Source organism: Nannobrachium achirus (assembly GCF_963921795.1).
Source record: "Nannobrachium achirus genome assembly, chromosome: 13".
NCBI classification, from domain to species: domain Eukaryota; kingdom Metazoa; phylum Chordata; class Actinopteri; order Myctophiformes; family Myctophidae; genus Nannobrachium; species Nannobrachium achirus.
Genome location: NC_137833.1, coordinates 19,202,726 through 19,220,817, shown reverse-complemented (window position 1 = coordinate 19,220,817; position 18,092 = coordinate 19,202,726). Strand labels below are relative to the sequence as shown.

The 18,092-nt window shown below is 40.1% G+C and overlaps 1 protein-coding gene across 1 annotated transcript; it reads left to right on the top strand.

The window, feature by feature from the left end:
- Window positions 1–414: 414 nt before the first annotated feature.
- spmip7 (sperm microtubule inner protein 7) lies at window positions 415–13,351 on the top strand (the record flags this gene model as incomplete). The annotated part of the gene is made up of 8 exons (XM_080740610.1): window positions 415–776; window positions 4,647–4,706; window positions 6,981–7,119; window positions 7,797–7,864; window positions 7,966–8,007; window positions 8,887–8,994; window positions 9,462–9,566; window positions 13,231–13,351. 8 exons carry the CDS (start codon window positions 415–417, stop codon window positions 13,349–13,351), a joined length of 1,005 nt encoding a protein of 334 aa, XP_080596736.1.
- Between the last annotated feature and the right edge of the window lie 4,741 nt (window positions 13,352–18,092).

Below are 18,092 nucleotides of genomic sequence, written 5' to 3'. Positions count from 1 at the left end.
ATATTCAAGTGCACTGCACTTCCCAGTGGCAGGTGTGTAGCCTACTCAACCGTGGTCTATGTTGCTCAGCGATGTCAGTAATTTGATCCAAACGCCGGCAAACAAAGACTCTGGACAACAAGAGAGGGCAACAACTTCGCCCTTCAAAGTCACTTTGTGTGGAACTTCCACTGGATTTTTATCCATCCACCCATCTATCCTCAACCGCTTATCCGGAATCGGGTCACAGGGGCAACAGTTCCAATAGGGATTTTTATTTAATTACTTTTTTTTTTAACTCTTATGGCATGCAGGCCTAGCTATGAATGCCGTTTTAGGACCAGCGCTGTCTTCCTCTGCACAACCTTATGTCAGACTGCTTAGCTCCTCCAACGAGGCTGGCGGTAGGCTAATAATGATTTGGTGCGTAAGCGCATGAACTTGCCCCGAGAGTGTGGAAACTATGATTTCCCTAGTTTACAAATCGGAGGAAACGGTGGCTTTGTTAAAGTCAACCCACAGGCCTGTGCACCCGCTGATCACGCTCCACTGGCACCATTAAGACATGAAGTTTCTCTGCTGGACCCATGCTCGGGCCAACTTAGTCTTGGGGCAGAGGTGGATTTGGAAGTCAAAGGTAGACCAAACTTCATTGATTTCCATCATGTGCCCTCTGGTTTATGGGTTCCCCCGGGGCACTACATGGAGAGACCACAACCCCGATCACGGCAATCGGTGGCACTCGAAGTAGATGAAAAGACTTGGAACTCCAGAAGAATGCCAGATGCAGCCTTGAGGTCAAGCCTTGGTGGTAAAGTAAATACATTAATACATGCATCTGGAATTTTATGCTCTGTCCTCTAATACTCATTGGTACCATTTTTGTCTACTCAGTCTAAATAGCCAGGGAGCCACAGGCCCAAAAGCTCTAAAATAGGATGTTACCTGTGATGTCATGACATACTTTTAATTTTTGTTTTTTCTATTAATTTGGTCATCAAGGTCCACAGAATGAGAGGCCTGCTCTGCCGGAAATCCTGCGAAAAAAAGTTATGGCCATTTGTATATTCACTCCATCGACTTCAATATAAAGGAAAGAAACACACCCAAAAAAATATGCTTTAAGTAGCATGTGAGGGGTCAAACTAGGGATTCTTGATGATTCTGAATCCATTGCAAGCATTTGTTTTGCATGAAAAACATTCCTTGGGCTAGAAAACGGACCAAAATAACGGTGAAAAGTGATGACTCATCACTTTTCACAGGTTTGAGAGGCTGAAATCTTGCCCAAGGAATGTTTTTCATGCAAAACAAATGCTTGCAATGGATTCAGAATCATGAAGAACCCTTAGTTTGACCCCTCACATGCTACTTTTTTTGGTGTGTTTTTTTCCAGTATAGTGAAGTCAATGGGAAACTTTTTTTCGCAGGATTTCCGGCAGAGCAGGCCTCTCATTCTGTGTACCTTATTGACCAAATTAATAGGACAAACAAAAATTTGGAGTATGTCATGACATCACAGGTCCTCTCTCATTTTGGCCCAGTGGCTCCCCGGCTAAAAGGAGGACTGTGAACAGTTCAGAAACCTGCCTATTGCCTACCAGTGACATCATACATGGGGAACCCAATCCAAGCTAATAGAAACCGCAGGCTTTCTATTCCTAGAAAGTTAGTATGCAATAATAGAAGCCATTGTTCTCAATCATATTGGCTTGAGGGAGGACCAGCCATCCAGCTGCATCAGCCTGTCACTACGAGTCAGACTGATATAACCATATAAGGAGTTCCCAATGCAGCTAAGCCCAAATAAGGAGTGTGTTGTCTAACCACAATGTGTCATCATGGCATTAATCACCAGCTCCATATATGAGCACAAAAGGGATATGCTGATGACATCAATGATCTCCATATGTGGTCATAAAAGGGAGACTGACAAAGACAAATCTTGGTGCAAACAAATCTGTCAGCTCCATATTTGGGCACGAAAGAGACACAGACAGATGGGTATTGGCTGCTCTGACAAAGCCCCAGACACACTGACTCAGACATATTGGTCAGATCGGCGGTGAAACATTTATAGGCCGCATGAAACTCTAGTATAAACTAGACCAGGTCAACCTGGTTGTGCCAGACCCCCTGTCTGTCATCATCATTTATGACATCATGCCTTTTGTAGGCATGTCATCATCATGTCATCATCATATATACCCTTTATATAGAAAACCCGGACCGACATTTGCTTATGTAGGCCTACCCATTTCATGGGTCTGGCAAAAACTAGACCAGGTCAACCTGGTTGTGCCAGACCCCCTGTCTGTCATCATCATTTATGACATCATGCCTTTTGTAGGCATGTCATCATCATGTCATCATCATATATACCCTTTATATAGAAAACCCGGACAGACCGACATTTGCTTATGTAGGGCTACCCATTTCATGGGTCTGGCAATTATAATAATAATTTGAAATTGCCAATCCTGCCTACCCATGATGTCACCGGTTAGGCATGTTTCTGGGGAGCACGTCAATATTTCGACATAACATGTGTTCGACGTTCCATTTGTTTGACGGGTGAATGTTAACCTGGCGAAATGCTAACCAGCCGATGCTGGTGAATGCTAACCTGGTGAATGTTAACCACTATGCCTAAACCTAACCCTAACCCTAACCTCTATAAAACTATGCCTAAACCTAACCCTAACCCTTAAGGCTTAGTCGAACTAAGAAATATCGAGATTTCACTGTTTCTGAACAGTCCATAGTCCTCTTCTGAGACACAGAGTGAGTAGACAAAAATTATATCATATTATAATGAGCATTAGTGAGGACCAATTATATGAAAATTGTTTAAAATGGGTGAAGTGGTCCTTGGTCTCATAATAATTATTGAGCAACAATCTCACAAGGTTGGACCAGTTCTGTGAAGGTGAGGCCAAAGTCACACCGGATGCCAAACCTTGGTTCAACCGCAAAGTTCCAAAGTTTTTTCCTGGAAAACGACACTGGAGCTCAGGTAGGTGACAACATCCAAGAGCCACTGAACTGTTGATTTAATTCCCAAGTTTAATATTAAAATGGCTTATATGACTTTTTGAGCGGTGGTCACACCGTCTCCATAGCGTGGCCGTGTGTGTATCCGTCTATGTATGTGGGTGGGTGGGTGGGTCCGTATGTAGCCTAAGTACCCCTGGTGACCAGAGAGGTGCTGTTGAGTCTAGTCTGCCCTGAGCATCAACTGCAATACCAGTGGTGGCCTGAGTGACATGGATGGATGGATGGCTCTCTCTCTCACACGCAAGCAAGCACCTCTAGTTATTATATATTTGTTTTGCTGTTGCGCAGCCTCCACGACCACCGCTCAGTTCACACGGGTGTGATTTTTTCTATGATAACAGATCTCTAGATGTGCCTTAACTAGATAAAAATACGATGTTATCGTTTAAAAAGGTTAATTGATTGCCATTGTAATTGATTCTGTAATTAAACTGTGATTAAAGGTGTGTAGTCTTCCTTTTATGACATCAGCATTGTTTATCTGGGGTTTTAAAGGTACAAGACTAATGACTTCTAGTGTACACATGCATCATTTTCATAAAAAATTCAATAGTCTTTTTATTGCTCTTTTGATGGAAACAAAATGAATTTTCTTTGGCATTGGGTACTTATCATAACATTTCTATAGTTACCGTATGCATTTCAAAATCGGAAGAAAATAAACTGTTCAGCCATACATACTACCTAAATGCATATAGAAAGAACATTAATCTTCTAGTGGTAGTAGTGTGCACAAATCATTTGGCTTTGATCGGTCCAGAAATGTGTTATGTTATCTCCGGACACACAAACCGACCCACATTCAGATAGTCTCCTGCAGAGCCACACTCTAAAACTACACATACAGTACATACAATACATAGATACATACATACATACATACATAGTCATACTGTACCCTTGTGCAAATTATATACCTGCATACAGAAAAAGGTATTATCGCTTTTGTCTGACATTGTTCTCTCTATACACCTCTCATAACACTTTATTTTCTGACTTAAAGGACGACTTCGCCATTTTCCTACCTATCTTCATATCCTCACTAATATTCACGACAAAGTAGCACCATTTTTTTCTACTGTCTGTGTCTCATAGGAGGGCGGTGCATGGGCAGTTCAGAAACCCGCCAACCAGTGACATCATCGTTTGGCAGATTTAAAAAAAGATATATATTAAATTGTTTTATCGTTTTATAGCACAGTGACTTTTCAGGAATAGAAAACTAAAATAGAAAGTTTAGCATGGATTCTCCATCGATGATGTCACTGGTAAGCGGGTTTCTGTACAGGCCTCCTATGAGACACAGACAAGTAGGTTCTTTTTGTGCTATTTTACCATGAACATTAGTGAGGACCAATTATACAAAGATAGGTTGAAAAGTGGTGAAGTCGTCCTTTAAGTACAGTACTTAAGTGCTTTTCCAGTACTTGAGTGCTTTTTCAATTTGTCAATATTAACTCCTTAAAGACTAATTCGTATTGTGTAAGGGCGAATCTTGCTCACATGTACAGTAAATATGGCCATAAAACAGCACATTTGTGTCTGCAAACAACACAATGAAACGCTTACTATTTACTTTGTAAGGATTCAAGGCGTTATTTGGATACCAGGGAGAAGACAGACTATTCAATGGCAGTACGTCGCCTCATCTACACCTCTATGGCTCAGAGGTCAGTGCTGTGCTCTGCATGATCCTCACTGAAATGAAACTCATTCACTGATCCTTCATTGTGCCAGGGGTCCCCAACCTTTTCTGGATAAGGGGTCACTTGAAATCCCCGAAGCGTTCATGGACCACCCAACTGACACACTTAAATGCAAATGGTCGGGTGGGTGGCCTGCGTGCATTCTCGGACCAAGTTTATTTTAATGATCAATCAATCGATTGTGTTCTTGTTCGGATCAGTGGAACCAACATAGTATACGTTAAGTTCCTATGTATATGTATCACAATGAAAACACATTTTTCTGATGATGATTGTGACGATAGACTCACATGATGTCTCATCATTATGTTATTAGTATTTGATGGCCTGTCCATTTTGCCTCAGAAAAGGGACATACAGTTACATAATAAGTATTTGATGGCCTGTTCATTTTATGTCATAGTTCCGACCGGCGACCTCCCATTTTTACGAACTCCCATTATTCCGACCCGACCACCTAAACCTAACCTTAACCTCAGCTAATGCTAACCTGATGGAATGCTAACCTGCCGACGCTGGTGAATGCTAACCTGGTGAATGTTAACCTGGTCGGAACATTGAGAGGTCGGATATATGATCAGTCCCCCTAGCACCGCTCCAAAAGAGAAATAACTTTATTTCTTTTTTAATATTAATGTAATATTGTCATTGGCAATTATTTGGGGGCCCACTTGCAATACCCTCGTGGGCCAACGTACTGTACACCTGTATACCCCCGATATCTCCCCCAAAGCATTTCATTTTAGCATGTAAGACGGCAGTTCACTACCAACAACTCTCTTTATTATGTTGGTGCTGTATTGTTCCGGTGCGACACAGTTAAGAGGCTTGATTTTGTGCTCCATCGATGTTATCTGAGGACACTGAATCATCCTGTTGTTTTCGTACGGCTCTTTTATGTACATGAAAGAAATAGCAACGTATAACACCTCGGGGAAGGAATGCCTTTCCAGTTAATACGTTTCTTAAATACTTACCAGCTCAAATCAAAACAAAGCATAGCAAAAATAAATTATAACAAAGTATTAAAAAAGCATAGCAGCCACTTTGCTGGGTAGCTAAATCATTCAATTATTCTACACTAACAATAGAGATTATAATGGCTGTATTTCACCTTGACAAAGACAAGTTAATTGCTGATAATGTGCAGTTTGGACAAGTAGGGAAACTATAATTGCACTTTGACCTTTATTATGCCTCTGCAGGCGACGCACGCGGCCAGACACATTATGTCTTTGGTCGGGTTGACCGTCCTGTTCTTGTGAACACCATATCTCTGGGACACCTTGAGGGCTTTTCTTCAAATTTGGAACAAACAACCACTTGGGCTCAAGCATGAGCTGATTGGTTTTTAGTGTGTTTTGTGAGGTGGTCTGGTCACCTCACAAAACATATTTTTGGCTATAATGAAATAATTCATATGCTAATTATGAAAGATATTTCACACAAATGTCTAATAGGATAAGTTATGAAGCGATGACATTTTATATTTTTTATATACAAAGGGTCAACTTCACAGTGACATAATGTTCCGCAAAAACACATTTCTGGAATTTATTCAACCACAGGTACAAGCTAGCATCCCTATTCCGGGCATGTCATTATACAGTAGGTGAGCGTTTGGTGAAAATGTAGAGTGAAAGTATCGGAAAAAATACAAATACTCATGTAAAGTACAGTAATCGTGCACTGTAAGTGTACTTTGTTACACACATGGTCTAGCTGTCATAGCTATGGCTGCATCTTCAGAATCAGCTTTATTGGCCTAGCATGTGAAGTTGTGAACACAAGGAATATAACTCTTGTTTCTTGTTCCTTCTAATGAACTTGCACTAATGGGCATGAAGCAGAACAAGAACATCAAAGCTTAACAAAGTAAAGTTAGGTCAATTTGACTACAGTCAAATTGACCTCACATCATTCACATTTCACACAGGTAGTAAAGAAATATCAAACAAAGAAAATATCCTTTAAAGTCTGCCCTACATACTACTGTATATTAGGCTATATGAATTTGGACAGAAAACTGTAACAGTAAACTGCTACTGTGATGCTGCATTTCTAATTACATTATGCTATTCCATTTTAATTCTCTATTTTATTTATTTATTTAATTTATTCTTTATTTCTCCTCAAATGGATTTTATGCATTTAAATGGGCTTTTTAAGCCTTATATACGGCATTTTCAATTGCCTTAATTTCCATAAATTTGCCTCGCCTCTACTTTTAACTTGTAGGAGTTATGAGGATGTTGGCTGGGATTCAAAGTTACCCCCGCGCTTCAAGCCCCCGGCAACAACCCTGGAGAAAATGGCTGACCCTGTGAGTCAGCATGTCTCATGGAAACGTTATGACAGCCAACCTCAGCTCTGGCAGGTGAGCTATGTCACACAGCCCAGTATGACAGCAAATCAGTGGGGGAAAAAGTACTCAAATGTTTTATTTATGTAAAAGTATCAATACTGCAATGCAGTTACAAGTAATACCGTAGTTCAAAATGTACTTGAGTAAAAGTACAAAAGCATTGATATAAAAATGTACTTAAAGGAGTAGTTCACCCCCAAAATGACTTTTTTTCAATTGATTAGTCATGCCATGGAGACTTGAGTTCAATAATATTTTTGGGTTTTTGTCGCATTCCTAAGACAAAAATTTGATTAGAGTAAATTTACCCCCATTGATTCCGGATGGGGATCCGGGGGACCCAAATGAATTTGGGTCCCCATCCGGGGGACCCAAAGTAGTAGTAATAATCAAAATCTACAAAGTAACTAGTAACTTAAGTTTGCAAATAAATGTAGTGGAGTAAAAGTACAGTATTTGGATCCGAGGTCAGATGTAATGGAGTAGAAGTAAAAACGTGTGCGTGCGTGCGTGCGTGTGTGCGTGCGTGTGTGTGCGTGCGTGCGTGTGCGTGCATGCATGCTTGACACTTGGGATGGCCTCCAATGGGAAAATGAGAGGCGACAAAATTAATGCATTTTTGTTTTCTTGTGAGGAAGATGTCTAACATAATAATCCAACATGAGTCTTTTACTGTCATCCGGTGGAAGGCGGTTGGATCCCAGTGGAATAGACAGCAGCTCCGAGCCAGGGAGGATGCCAAGAAGCCCATCACATTGTAGGCTTTCTCTGTTCGCCTTTCAAGTGGCAATAAAATAACAATCATTTGAATCCCCTGTTGTGTATTCTAAAACAACTTTCCCTCTGTACTGTGTTCAGCTGCAGCCCATGTCCAAAAGCAGGACAAATTCCTCTGTACTGGTAAGTACTAAAGTACCTCAGTTTTCATTTACATTAAAAGTCTGGAGTGTACAAATGGAAGGGTCCATTTGTAGGATTTGACTGTTTATTGTCTCCACCAGCCGAAGGCATGGGGAGACACCCTGTCTGTCCGTCCGTCCGTCCGTGTGTCAATCCATGTGTCCGTCCTCTCCTTCTGTCTGTGAACAGCTAATCTCCGGCACCGTTGCCACGATGGCAGCAAAACTGTGCATGCACACTCCCTGGGTGCCATTTACATGGGCCTGTAGACAGTATCTCTACAGTCATTTGATCGATATGGATCTGTCCAATTTTCCATATTCCAAGATTGGCTAAGATTAGCTTCCAAAGTTTGCAGGATTGGTCCGTTTTATACAAAATGCCTCAAAACTGTGCACACACATTCCCACTAGGCAGAGGAAGAAATGCCACTTACATATTTTCAAATCATCCTCATGGTGGCGCTATAACATTTCTTGTTCATGTACAAGGCTTATGATTTCCATGACATTTTGCTTGCACATTCCCACTAGGTCAAGGAACAAATGCCCTTTTTCACATTGGCCTGTTATAGCGCCACCAGCAGGTCAACTTGAGCAAAACTAATTTTTGGAACAAAATGAGCAGCGTCATGCATGCATGCAGCGTCCGATCGCCGTGAAAGGCCGAAGAAGACATGGCACCCTTTTCACATTGCGCCACCACCAGGCCACAATAACATGTGTGTGTGTGTGTGTGTGTGTGTGTGTGTGTGTGTGTGTGTGTGTGTGTGTGTGCGAGCGTGTGTGTGTGTGTGTGTGCACAAGTGATGAGTGTGTGTGTGTGTGTGTTTGTGGACACATATGTGTATTCTATTATTGATATTTGTTTTTTTTGCAGCGGTACAATTGGATCAGTGAACATGGACAGTATAGACAACTTAGATGAAGACTTTCAGCCCCTGACCATGCTGAGGAACTCCCTGCCTCCATACACCCCTACTGCACAGTAAGATGCACCTTTACTTCACCAGACTCCATGTGGATTTCAATCACCAAGACATTCAGTTAGCAATTTATCTGACTGTTATTCACTTTAGATGAACCAGGACACATTCCAAAACAGAGTTGAGTTGCGTTCAGGCGGAAACCTCCAATCTCCATTTTCCAACTTTTGTTTAGTTTTTGTAAATGAATTCCCTAATTAAGCATACTACAGTGTCACACAAAGGTAGCAAAACTAGCTGATCGACAAGCTCACAACACATCCCGTGATGCGACGTGTTGTGAGCTTGCAGATCTGCTAGTTTTAAGGTGTTCAAGTCTGTGTTTTTTATAAATATCGAAGCAATGAAAAGTATCAACAGACTGGATTTCCCATATTACAAGGTTTCCACCCGACAGCGACGAGACACTAATCATACCCATTTGCCGCCTACAGTGTAAATATTGTGAAAACTCTCGTTTTTGTGCCAGCCGCACCACCATCCCAGGGTACACTGGCAAGGCAGCCTATGCTAATTCTGGTCCTAGCACTGAGCGCTGTCTGCCAACTCTCTCCATCACCGCACACTCTGCTGGGTGAGTCACAGTGGCAACACAATCACAGTTCAGTTCCAAAACACAAGATAATCAAGAGTTTAATTCCACAATAAGATAGATATAATTTGCATAAAGTCGCACCTGGTGTTACAAAACAACAAAATGAGAAAAAGGAGAAAGAAAAAATGTATATAAATTATAGTCTACTTTCAGTAGATTTTAGAAGGTTTTAATTGATGCATTATAGTGTTTTAGAATGAATATAAAGTATAGTCTGTAGGGTTTTTTTTTTCCTCTTTTGACTGTTATACTCAGCAATCATTCATATTTTCAAGAAAAGGACCTACACATGTCCATTATTATAAAGCACTTAAAGTTTTTCAATTGATAAAACGTAAGTTAATGAGAGAGTGAATGTCACAGAAAATGACAGCTGACTGAACACAATACTGGCCAATATGTCAAAAATGAAAATATTAAATATCATATTATGATGAAGAATTGTGTTACAATTGGACCAATATGCGCACCCCTGCTTTGGCGTTGCTTAGAGAAAAGAATTACTAACATGCATAGCGTGTTAAAACAATGTAAACTAATGAAGTACAGACACATACAATTTAGCTCAACAACATTAAAGGAAAGATTTGTTGACCAAAGATACTCAAGGTGAAATGTTTTACTTACTTTGAAAAAAATCTGTTTTCTAGCAATAACTCTTACTAGAATTAATGGAAATACTTTTTACTTCCTGGGCACGTTTCTTACATCACTGGTCACATACTGACACGATGATGTCAGGATGGCATTGACCAATGAAGAGATATGCATATTGCAACAATGACGTGTTACAAAAGAGGCTGCTCTCACCTACTTGCTACTGGACTTAAGTAGATTTCAGAAGGTTTTAAAAGACCTGTATATTTGAGCAATGCTGAATAATGAGCTTGCATCATTGTTTGTTACGTAGAAAAGTTCAAAACCTTTTCAAATAAGCATTGCTTGAATGTTATTATTCTGCAATGTATTGTGCATTTGGCCAATTAAGGTCATAAGGTACATGCTACCATTTAAAACTACAATTTTGTCATGGAATGTGTTACTATTAATTATGAATCATTCAAGGGAAAGTGTCACTTTTCAAACATTGAATTGTTTAATTCATTGTTTAATTAAGCAATTAATTGTCAATGGTGGAGAGCTCACTTTAGATCTCTACCCCTTTAATCAGTTATCGTTGATAACTGATTTTGAACATTATACAAAATTACAAATCAATCTTGTGTAGCTGCTATAAAAGCTACAAAAAATGTTGAGCTGGTTTCAACTTCAACTACAAAGAAACAAAGCTACAAATATGCTGTTTACATGTATCTTTTGTATCTACCAGTGTGAACGCAGCATAATCCTTAAAAGATACTTAAATATCCCTTGGATCCATAGACATAATCCTGTGTAAGTAAATACATAAATACAAATGAAACAAAACTTGATAATGGTTACAAACACTAATAATAAATACACTGAGTGACAACAACAGACAAGTATGTCTACTTTTTGTTCGTCTTTGGGCTTTTTTATGCCTTTATTGATGGGACAGACTGACAGGAAATGGGGAGAGAGATGGGGAGTGTCACGCAGCAAAGGTCGTCGGGATTGGGATTCGAACCTGTGACACGCTATCGGGCATCAGAGCCTATGTTAGGCCAGCTTGCGCCCCCAAGTATGTCTACTTTAATGCAGTACAATATTTGTTGTTTTAGCCATTATGAAACCATTATGAAGTATTGCTTCTGGGTATTGTTTTTTCTTCACATAATGGATTATGTCTATGGAAACAAATGTGTAAAAACACAGCATCCTTTAACATGGAATAATAGTTACCCCCACAGTCCATTAGAGGGCAATCAAGGCACTCCATGAACATTCCACCTGAGGGTATTCTAACATCAAGTGCTACTGTGGTCATGGTCTTATTTTGTTGCCATCCCTACAAAAGATAACGATGCTGGCTTTGTTACCATTGCTGTCGGCCAGAAACCTCATATCTGCATATTTTCGTAATTGTTTTTAATGAATGAGAGTGTCCCAAAAATGTCTCACAACGCGTCGCCATTCAACGCGGTGTGAGTTTGTAGATATAATAAAAAAGGAACGTTTTTTGAGATACAAGGTTTCTGCCCGACAGCAACAATACGTTCTACAGTAGGTTACACATTCAATAGATTGATGCTGCAAAACAAAATCATTTCTGGTAAGATAATACAATATGGTGAAGGAACACACTCATTGAAAATGTATATTCAAGGCTTGGTGATGATTTAAATGAGCAATACTTAATATATTACTCTACACTGGTTTGTTTCCACATTTTAATGGAGAGTGAAGATACAGTGTATTAAAAACATTCATATTGAATCTTTACTACTATATCTATCTTCTATTATGACAACTTGAAAGCAGCTTTAACTTGAGAGTCTCTGAAAATCAGGAATGCTTTTGCATTACCTTTCATATAATATAGTATGAATTCAGTTCACGTTCAATATACGAAAGATACATCACAACTCTGAACCTGGGAATCTGCATCACATCTGTTTTGCCTAAACAGTTTCAAATGGCAATGAAATCCATCACAAATGCATCACATGTAATTTAATCTTGAGGCAAAATAAAACCTAAGAAAATGTCCTCGTTATCACAAAGTACATGAATGTAATCAACAATTATTTTACCTGTGGCTTTGTGTCAAATGGCTTATGAAAAGTTGCTACAGTGTATGAATAAAGCAACTGAGGAACAACGTTCCCCCAGCCCTGGGAGTCTGTTGAGGATGTAAAAACCTGTTTCCTAACTGGGCCCCAGTTGAACGTTATGTTGAAGTTTACCGGCTTTTGGAGCAGGCATATCCAGATGGTTAAATCCAGAGCATCTCGTGGTAACAGTGGTTTTCACAACCCAGATCCATTTTCCTGGTGCCCAACAACCCCCCAAGATCTGTTTCCTCTGCTGATTAAGCTGGCCTCCCATAGTTTTCCCTCAAAACAAAAAACAAGACGAGTACTTGGATTGATTTATTACTTTCTGCAACAGTCAGGCGTCCTCTGGAGTTTCACTAGCCACCACTTACTACTTCACGCTAGTTTTTCCTATTTATGGATTGTTTCTTGTGTTAGACCTGTGGCTCTCAAAGTGGGGTCCAGGGACTCTCAGGGTTCCTTGGGGGAGTGTTCCAAATAGACCCTTGCAGTTCTAGGTTTTTATATAACGTTTTTTACTGATTAGGTGCTTGGACTACCTACAGTACGTTATCTTTTCTAGATTGGAATTTCTATGCAATTGATATATTGATGTTGATGTATTGATGACCTTGCTTATTGTATTGATGTATTACCCTGCTTATTGTAAGTCACTCTGGATAGCGTGTCAGCTAAGTGCCTAAACTGTAAACTGTAACAGAGCATACAAATGGAACCAAAATAGTGACATTTGTACACATTCAGAGTTATGAGGGTCTTTGCTATTACAAAAGTTTGAGAGCCGCTGTATTAGACAATATTGTTGGGAAAGTTTTGCTTTGTGGTGCATGCTGAAAAGCTTACTTTTAAATATCAATGTGGTTCTTTGAAAGATAGAGTTCTATTTATTATTGATTGGTTTTTAAAATATTGTCAAAAATGTATATTCAAATTTGTTTTTGCAGGACCAACCAGGATGTAAGAACTCCCACTTTTGGCCATTCTGGACCCCTGTCCAGAATGGTAACCACAGCGACTCCACGGAACCCGTTCCTGAACCCCAAGAGACCGGTGGCTCCCGTCTAAAACAGAAACACAAGTGTGTGAATAATAGACAAAAGCATTTGAGAAAGTTTCAAGGTGTCAGCTTCCTATTTAAGTCCATCCAATCTGTTTGTATGAATACATCTATAATGATGTGATGTCAGTGAATGATTCTGACTGAGTTGGAGAATAATGAGATGCTCCATTAGCATAATTTCCCTGATTTAGATGAGTGGTTCTCTAACTCTTGGGTGGTGAGCTCTCGTTTTGTCCTCTTAAATGCTCTCTCCCTCTCTCACCCCCCATCTCTCTCACCCCCATCTCTCTCTCTCTCCCCCTCCCTCTCTCTTTCTCACTGTCTGTCTGTCTGTCTCTGTCTGTCTGTCTGACACTCTGACTGTCTGACTCTGTCACTTTCTCTCTCTGTGTGTTTCTCTCTCTCTCTCACTCACTCACTCTCTCACACACACACACACACACACACACACACACACACACACACACACACACACACACACACACACACACACACACACACACACACACACACACACACACACACAGGCATATATAATCATATTTAGGCCTGTGTATGTGATATTTGTGTGTCTCCCTGCTTGTGTCTGTTTTTGTCATGAAGGGCAAAAGTGAGGAACAGAAGCAGAGGGGAAGTACTAAAAGGTGATATGTTTTTATTTTACTTTTAGAATATGAACAATACACCAGTTATAATAGATTTTTCCAGCATTTTCACAATAGGATATCAGGAATCAAGTTATTCAGGAATTCATGAAAACTGCAGTCTATAATGTTCATATTGCATTGGTATTTAATAAAAAGTGAATCGATTGTTTCCTCTGTCAATCAGTAAAATGAGATTATTCTGTCATTCTGATATTTCACTTTGTTTCATTTTAACGTCTACTTTAACACACTCTTTTGTGTGCACCCCAGCCTTTTTGTCATATATTCGTAAATGTATATTCAATATTTGTTTATTTGATATTAGTTTGATCAGACATGCTCCCCTCCTATATAAACCCATTGAACTTTAAATGTTAATTTTAAGGAGCAGTCCCCCCCCCCCCCCCCCCCCCCCCATCAATTACTCACCCCACGATGAGTTGAATACATGGAGAATGTTTGTTTGTATAACATTCCTTTACGGTGATCCCAGCGGCCTTTGCTGCGTGTCATTCCCTGTCTCTCTCCCCCTGTTTCCTGTCTGTCTCCACTAAATAATATCAATAAAGGCATAAAAAAGCCCCAAAAATATCTTAAAAAAAGGGGAATAAAGAAAAGAAAACACTTTGTGAGCTGAAGTAAATTAAGGCCATGATTAACAGTAGCAGAATGATATCAGAATTCCGGTTATGAACTCCAAAACAACGTTCAAGCCAAAGTGTCTTGTTTTCAGTTTGCAATGTTTACCTTTCCAAACTAGACTGCACTCTGTTGAGATGCCAACTTGCGCACAACTGGGCAGTGGGCACATGTGTGCATGTGAATGAGCCCCAGGGGCCTTCTTTGCTTAAAAAGTACATTTTGTTCAACATAAAGTGATGTTTTGAAAGTAGCGTATATCCTACAGGATAGACACTTTGGATCACACTGTGAGTGTTGGAGTTGTTTTGGAGTTCATAAATGTATTTTTTATATTTTCTTTGTTTTTGGATTCTTTATTCACTATAAAGGAATGTTACACAAACAAAAATGTTCCTTGTATTAGTATTCAACTCATCACTGGGTGATTAAATGATAGAAGACATTTATTTTTTTGTCCTTGCCTCTGGTTATTATAAAGAGATGCACAAAAAGGTGCACAAAAAAGCAAGACCCCGGAAGTGTTTTAAAGTGAAATACCGTATTTCCGTACGTCTGTTGTTCCTGCTCTGCAATGGCCCAGCCTTTATTGATTGTGGTCTCCACCATCAATCCATGAGTTGGAAAAAACTGTTCGGTTCTGCACAATTGCTGATCTGATCTCACAATTGGCAGTGCACTTCCTTAGGGTCCTTAGCAATACACCAGCCAAGTGTGAAGTCTATCAGATGAGCAGTTCACAAAATATGATATGCCTGCCGGTTTGGAATGGGACAGTTCTGGAGAACTGTTCCTCCAGTCAACTTCATACACTTCCTCAGCAATACACCTGTTAATTATGAAGTTGATCAGATGAGCGGTTTGTGTGATGTGTAAAAGACGAACAGACAGACATAGAATGTATAGAGAGATGAACGTGGAATGTGGGCAGACCCACTTGTGATGATTATGACTTGGTTTCATATCTATTTATTTTGGAGATCTCTCTCTCTCTCTCTCTCTAGGTCGTCCTCAGAAGAGCTCTCCATCGCCGCCTCCAGTCATCCTGCTTCTCTATACATTTAGCCAGCTCGTCTGACTCTGTACTTACCGTATGTGCTCCTGCATCTCTTGAGTACGTCCACATACTTTATGTTAATGTCTTTGTGGCCTATGCACGTGTGTTAGTTCCCACAGCACACATTTTGCTGGCTGGCAGTTCTTGATGTCCTTGGAAGTGTCCTGCTAGTCTCATTCCCCCCATTGCCATATATGCGAACAGACTCTTTGGGGATACAACAGAAACTCTTTATTTTGTCATTTGTTTCATACACTCAAATCTCTTAATCAGTTTGAGCCTTTGTATTATGTGAAAGCAAAATAACACAAAATACTATATTCTCACAGGAATCATATTACTGCTTGAGCTTCATCTCTTGCAGAATATATATATATAAAAAGAGAATCTTGTCCTCATCCTCAAATTTTCCAATTTAGTCACCAACAGTCTGAATATCATTATTGGCTTGGCTCCCTTTCAAAGCAGGGTCACAAACATCATGATTGATTCAGCTGCTATCCTCCAGGATATCTCAATGCCTGCCTGGGCTGGAGATTAATTTCTCTTTCCTCATCTTAATTTTTACTCATCGCCTCTCCATAAAAAGGCTAAATGTCAAGCATGCCTGACTCCTTCTAGTGACACATCTATTCCAGCAGATAATTACCATAAGGAAATTGATGCTTTAGTGTGCAGAGGGGAATTTAATTTACTCTGACATCCACGCAGCATAATGCATTCCTAAAGAAAGGGAGTTTTTCAGTTTCCAATTGACTTTTTAGATAAATTGGACTATTTAATGTGATTATCAGTCTTGAACGTCTTTGACTTATTAAGGTGTTGAAACCAATTAAGGGGTACATGCTGCTTGTGCTTCCCAATGTGAAACACTGAATACTACCTAAAGATCCATGAAATAAGAACCAGGCGGAATCTATTGTTCAGCAGACGATTGGCTACGTTGCCTGATGATATTATGAGGCTGGCCAAGTAATGATATTAATTACAGCAACATGCCTGGCAAGAGGTTGTGGATATACATGAAGGAACCAAATGTTATGGTAAGTTTGGCTTAGGGACTACATTATTTTGTATGTTGGCAGTATTAGGTAATTTCGTAAAAAGAAAATACAGCAGGAAAAGCAGTTACAAAAAGCACAGCATTTTTGTAACTTTGTTTTTGTCTTTTTTTATATATATATTCCAGGATTGCCATAAGAATTCAGCGAGTGAGCCCTTGATCCTGCCTCCGCAGTCATTTTTCTTGAAGCACAATGTTGTCCAAACATCGTCCTTATGTGGCCTCAGAACCTGCTGTGAGTGAAGCTGCTGTGTTGCTGGGATAGGACTGTATCTCTAGGTCCTGAAGGTCCACGGTCCTCTGTTGCTAACGATTGGAGAATACTGCTCTGTGCTGAGTCACGTCTCTGTTCCAGTATTACCTCTGCCTGATCTCAGGAGTTTGGGCTTTGACAAGGGCTCAGCTACAACACTGTTGTCCTGCATAATTCTTCCTTTTTCTTTTTGAAGCGGTGAAAGCCGCTTCCAAGGAGTGGCTTTGTCTGTCCCGTACATGTTTTTTTGAGGATTCCCATAGATTCTCAAGGAGTGGCTTTGTCTGTCCCGTACATGTCCCGTACATGTCCCGTGCAGAATTGAGGATTGGTCAAGCTTCACATGACAATTTGGCCCTCCAGACAAAATCATTCACTCATTCAGAATTCATAAAAAAATATAGACCCAAAGCACATAGAAAGTATAGATCTAGAACACAGAATGTATAGATCTAGAACACAGATGTCATAGCTCTAGAACATTCACCGCTTCACTTCGAACGAGGTTTGATTTTCATTAATGCATGGGTGTTCTACCGCCTCTGGCTCAATGGGAGCTGGTTCGGAGGAAGTCGGTAAATGTTGCTGTAATCCATAGGGCCATGAAGACATTGCTGCCTTCATGGGTCCTGCCCAAAGTTCCTCCTTTGCACCAACTGCCTGAATGTTGTGCTTCTCAGGAGATAAGGGCTGCCTCCCGCAATAGGTGACTCAGCAATCCTGAACATGCAACATCTCCTAAGATAACAGCAGTCGGCAGGGCCTGGGGAGAGTGTGGGATGTTGCGGAAAAAACAGTCAGACGTGTTATTAGAGGTTTTGGGGGGGCATTTACAGCATGCCAATCGGGTCGCCCTGATTGACACTCAAATATGTATAGCAGTAGTTAAGATACAGTATATCTGCAATTCCATATTATAGTAGTAATTACCACTGTGTAACTGGTCAGCCTGAGCACCTACACTACATTCAAGATCAACTCTACCAGAGTTTCAATAATAATAATATAATAATAATAATAATACATGCCTGAAAATGATAGTCTATTAATTTGAAGAAAAATTATGCATAAACCATTATTTATTGAC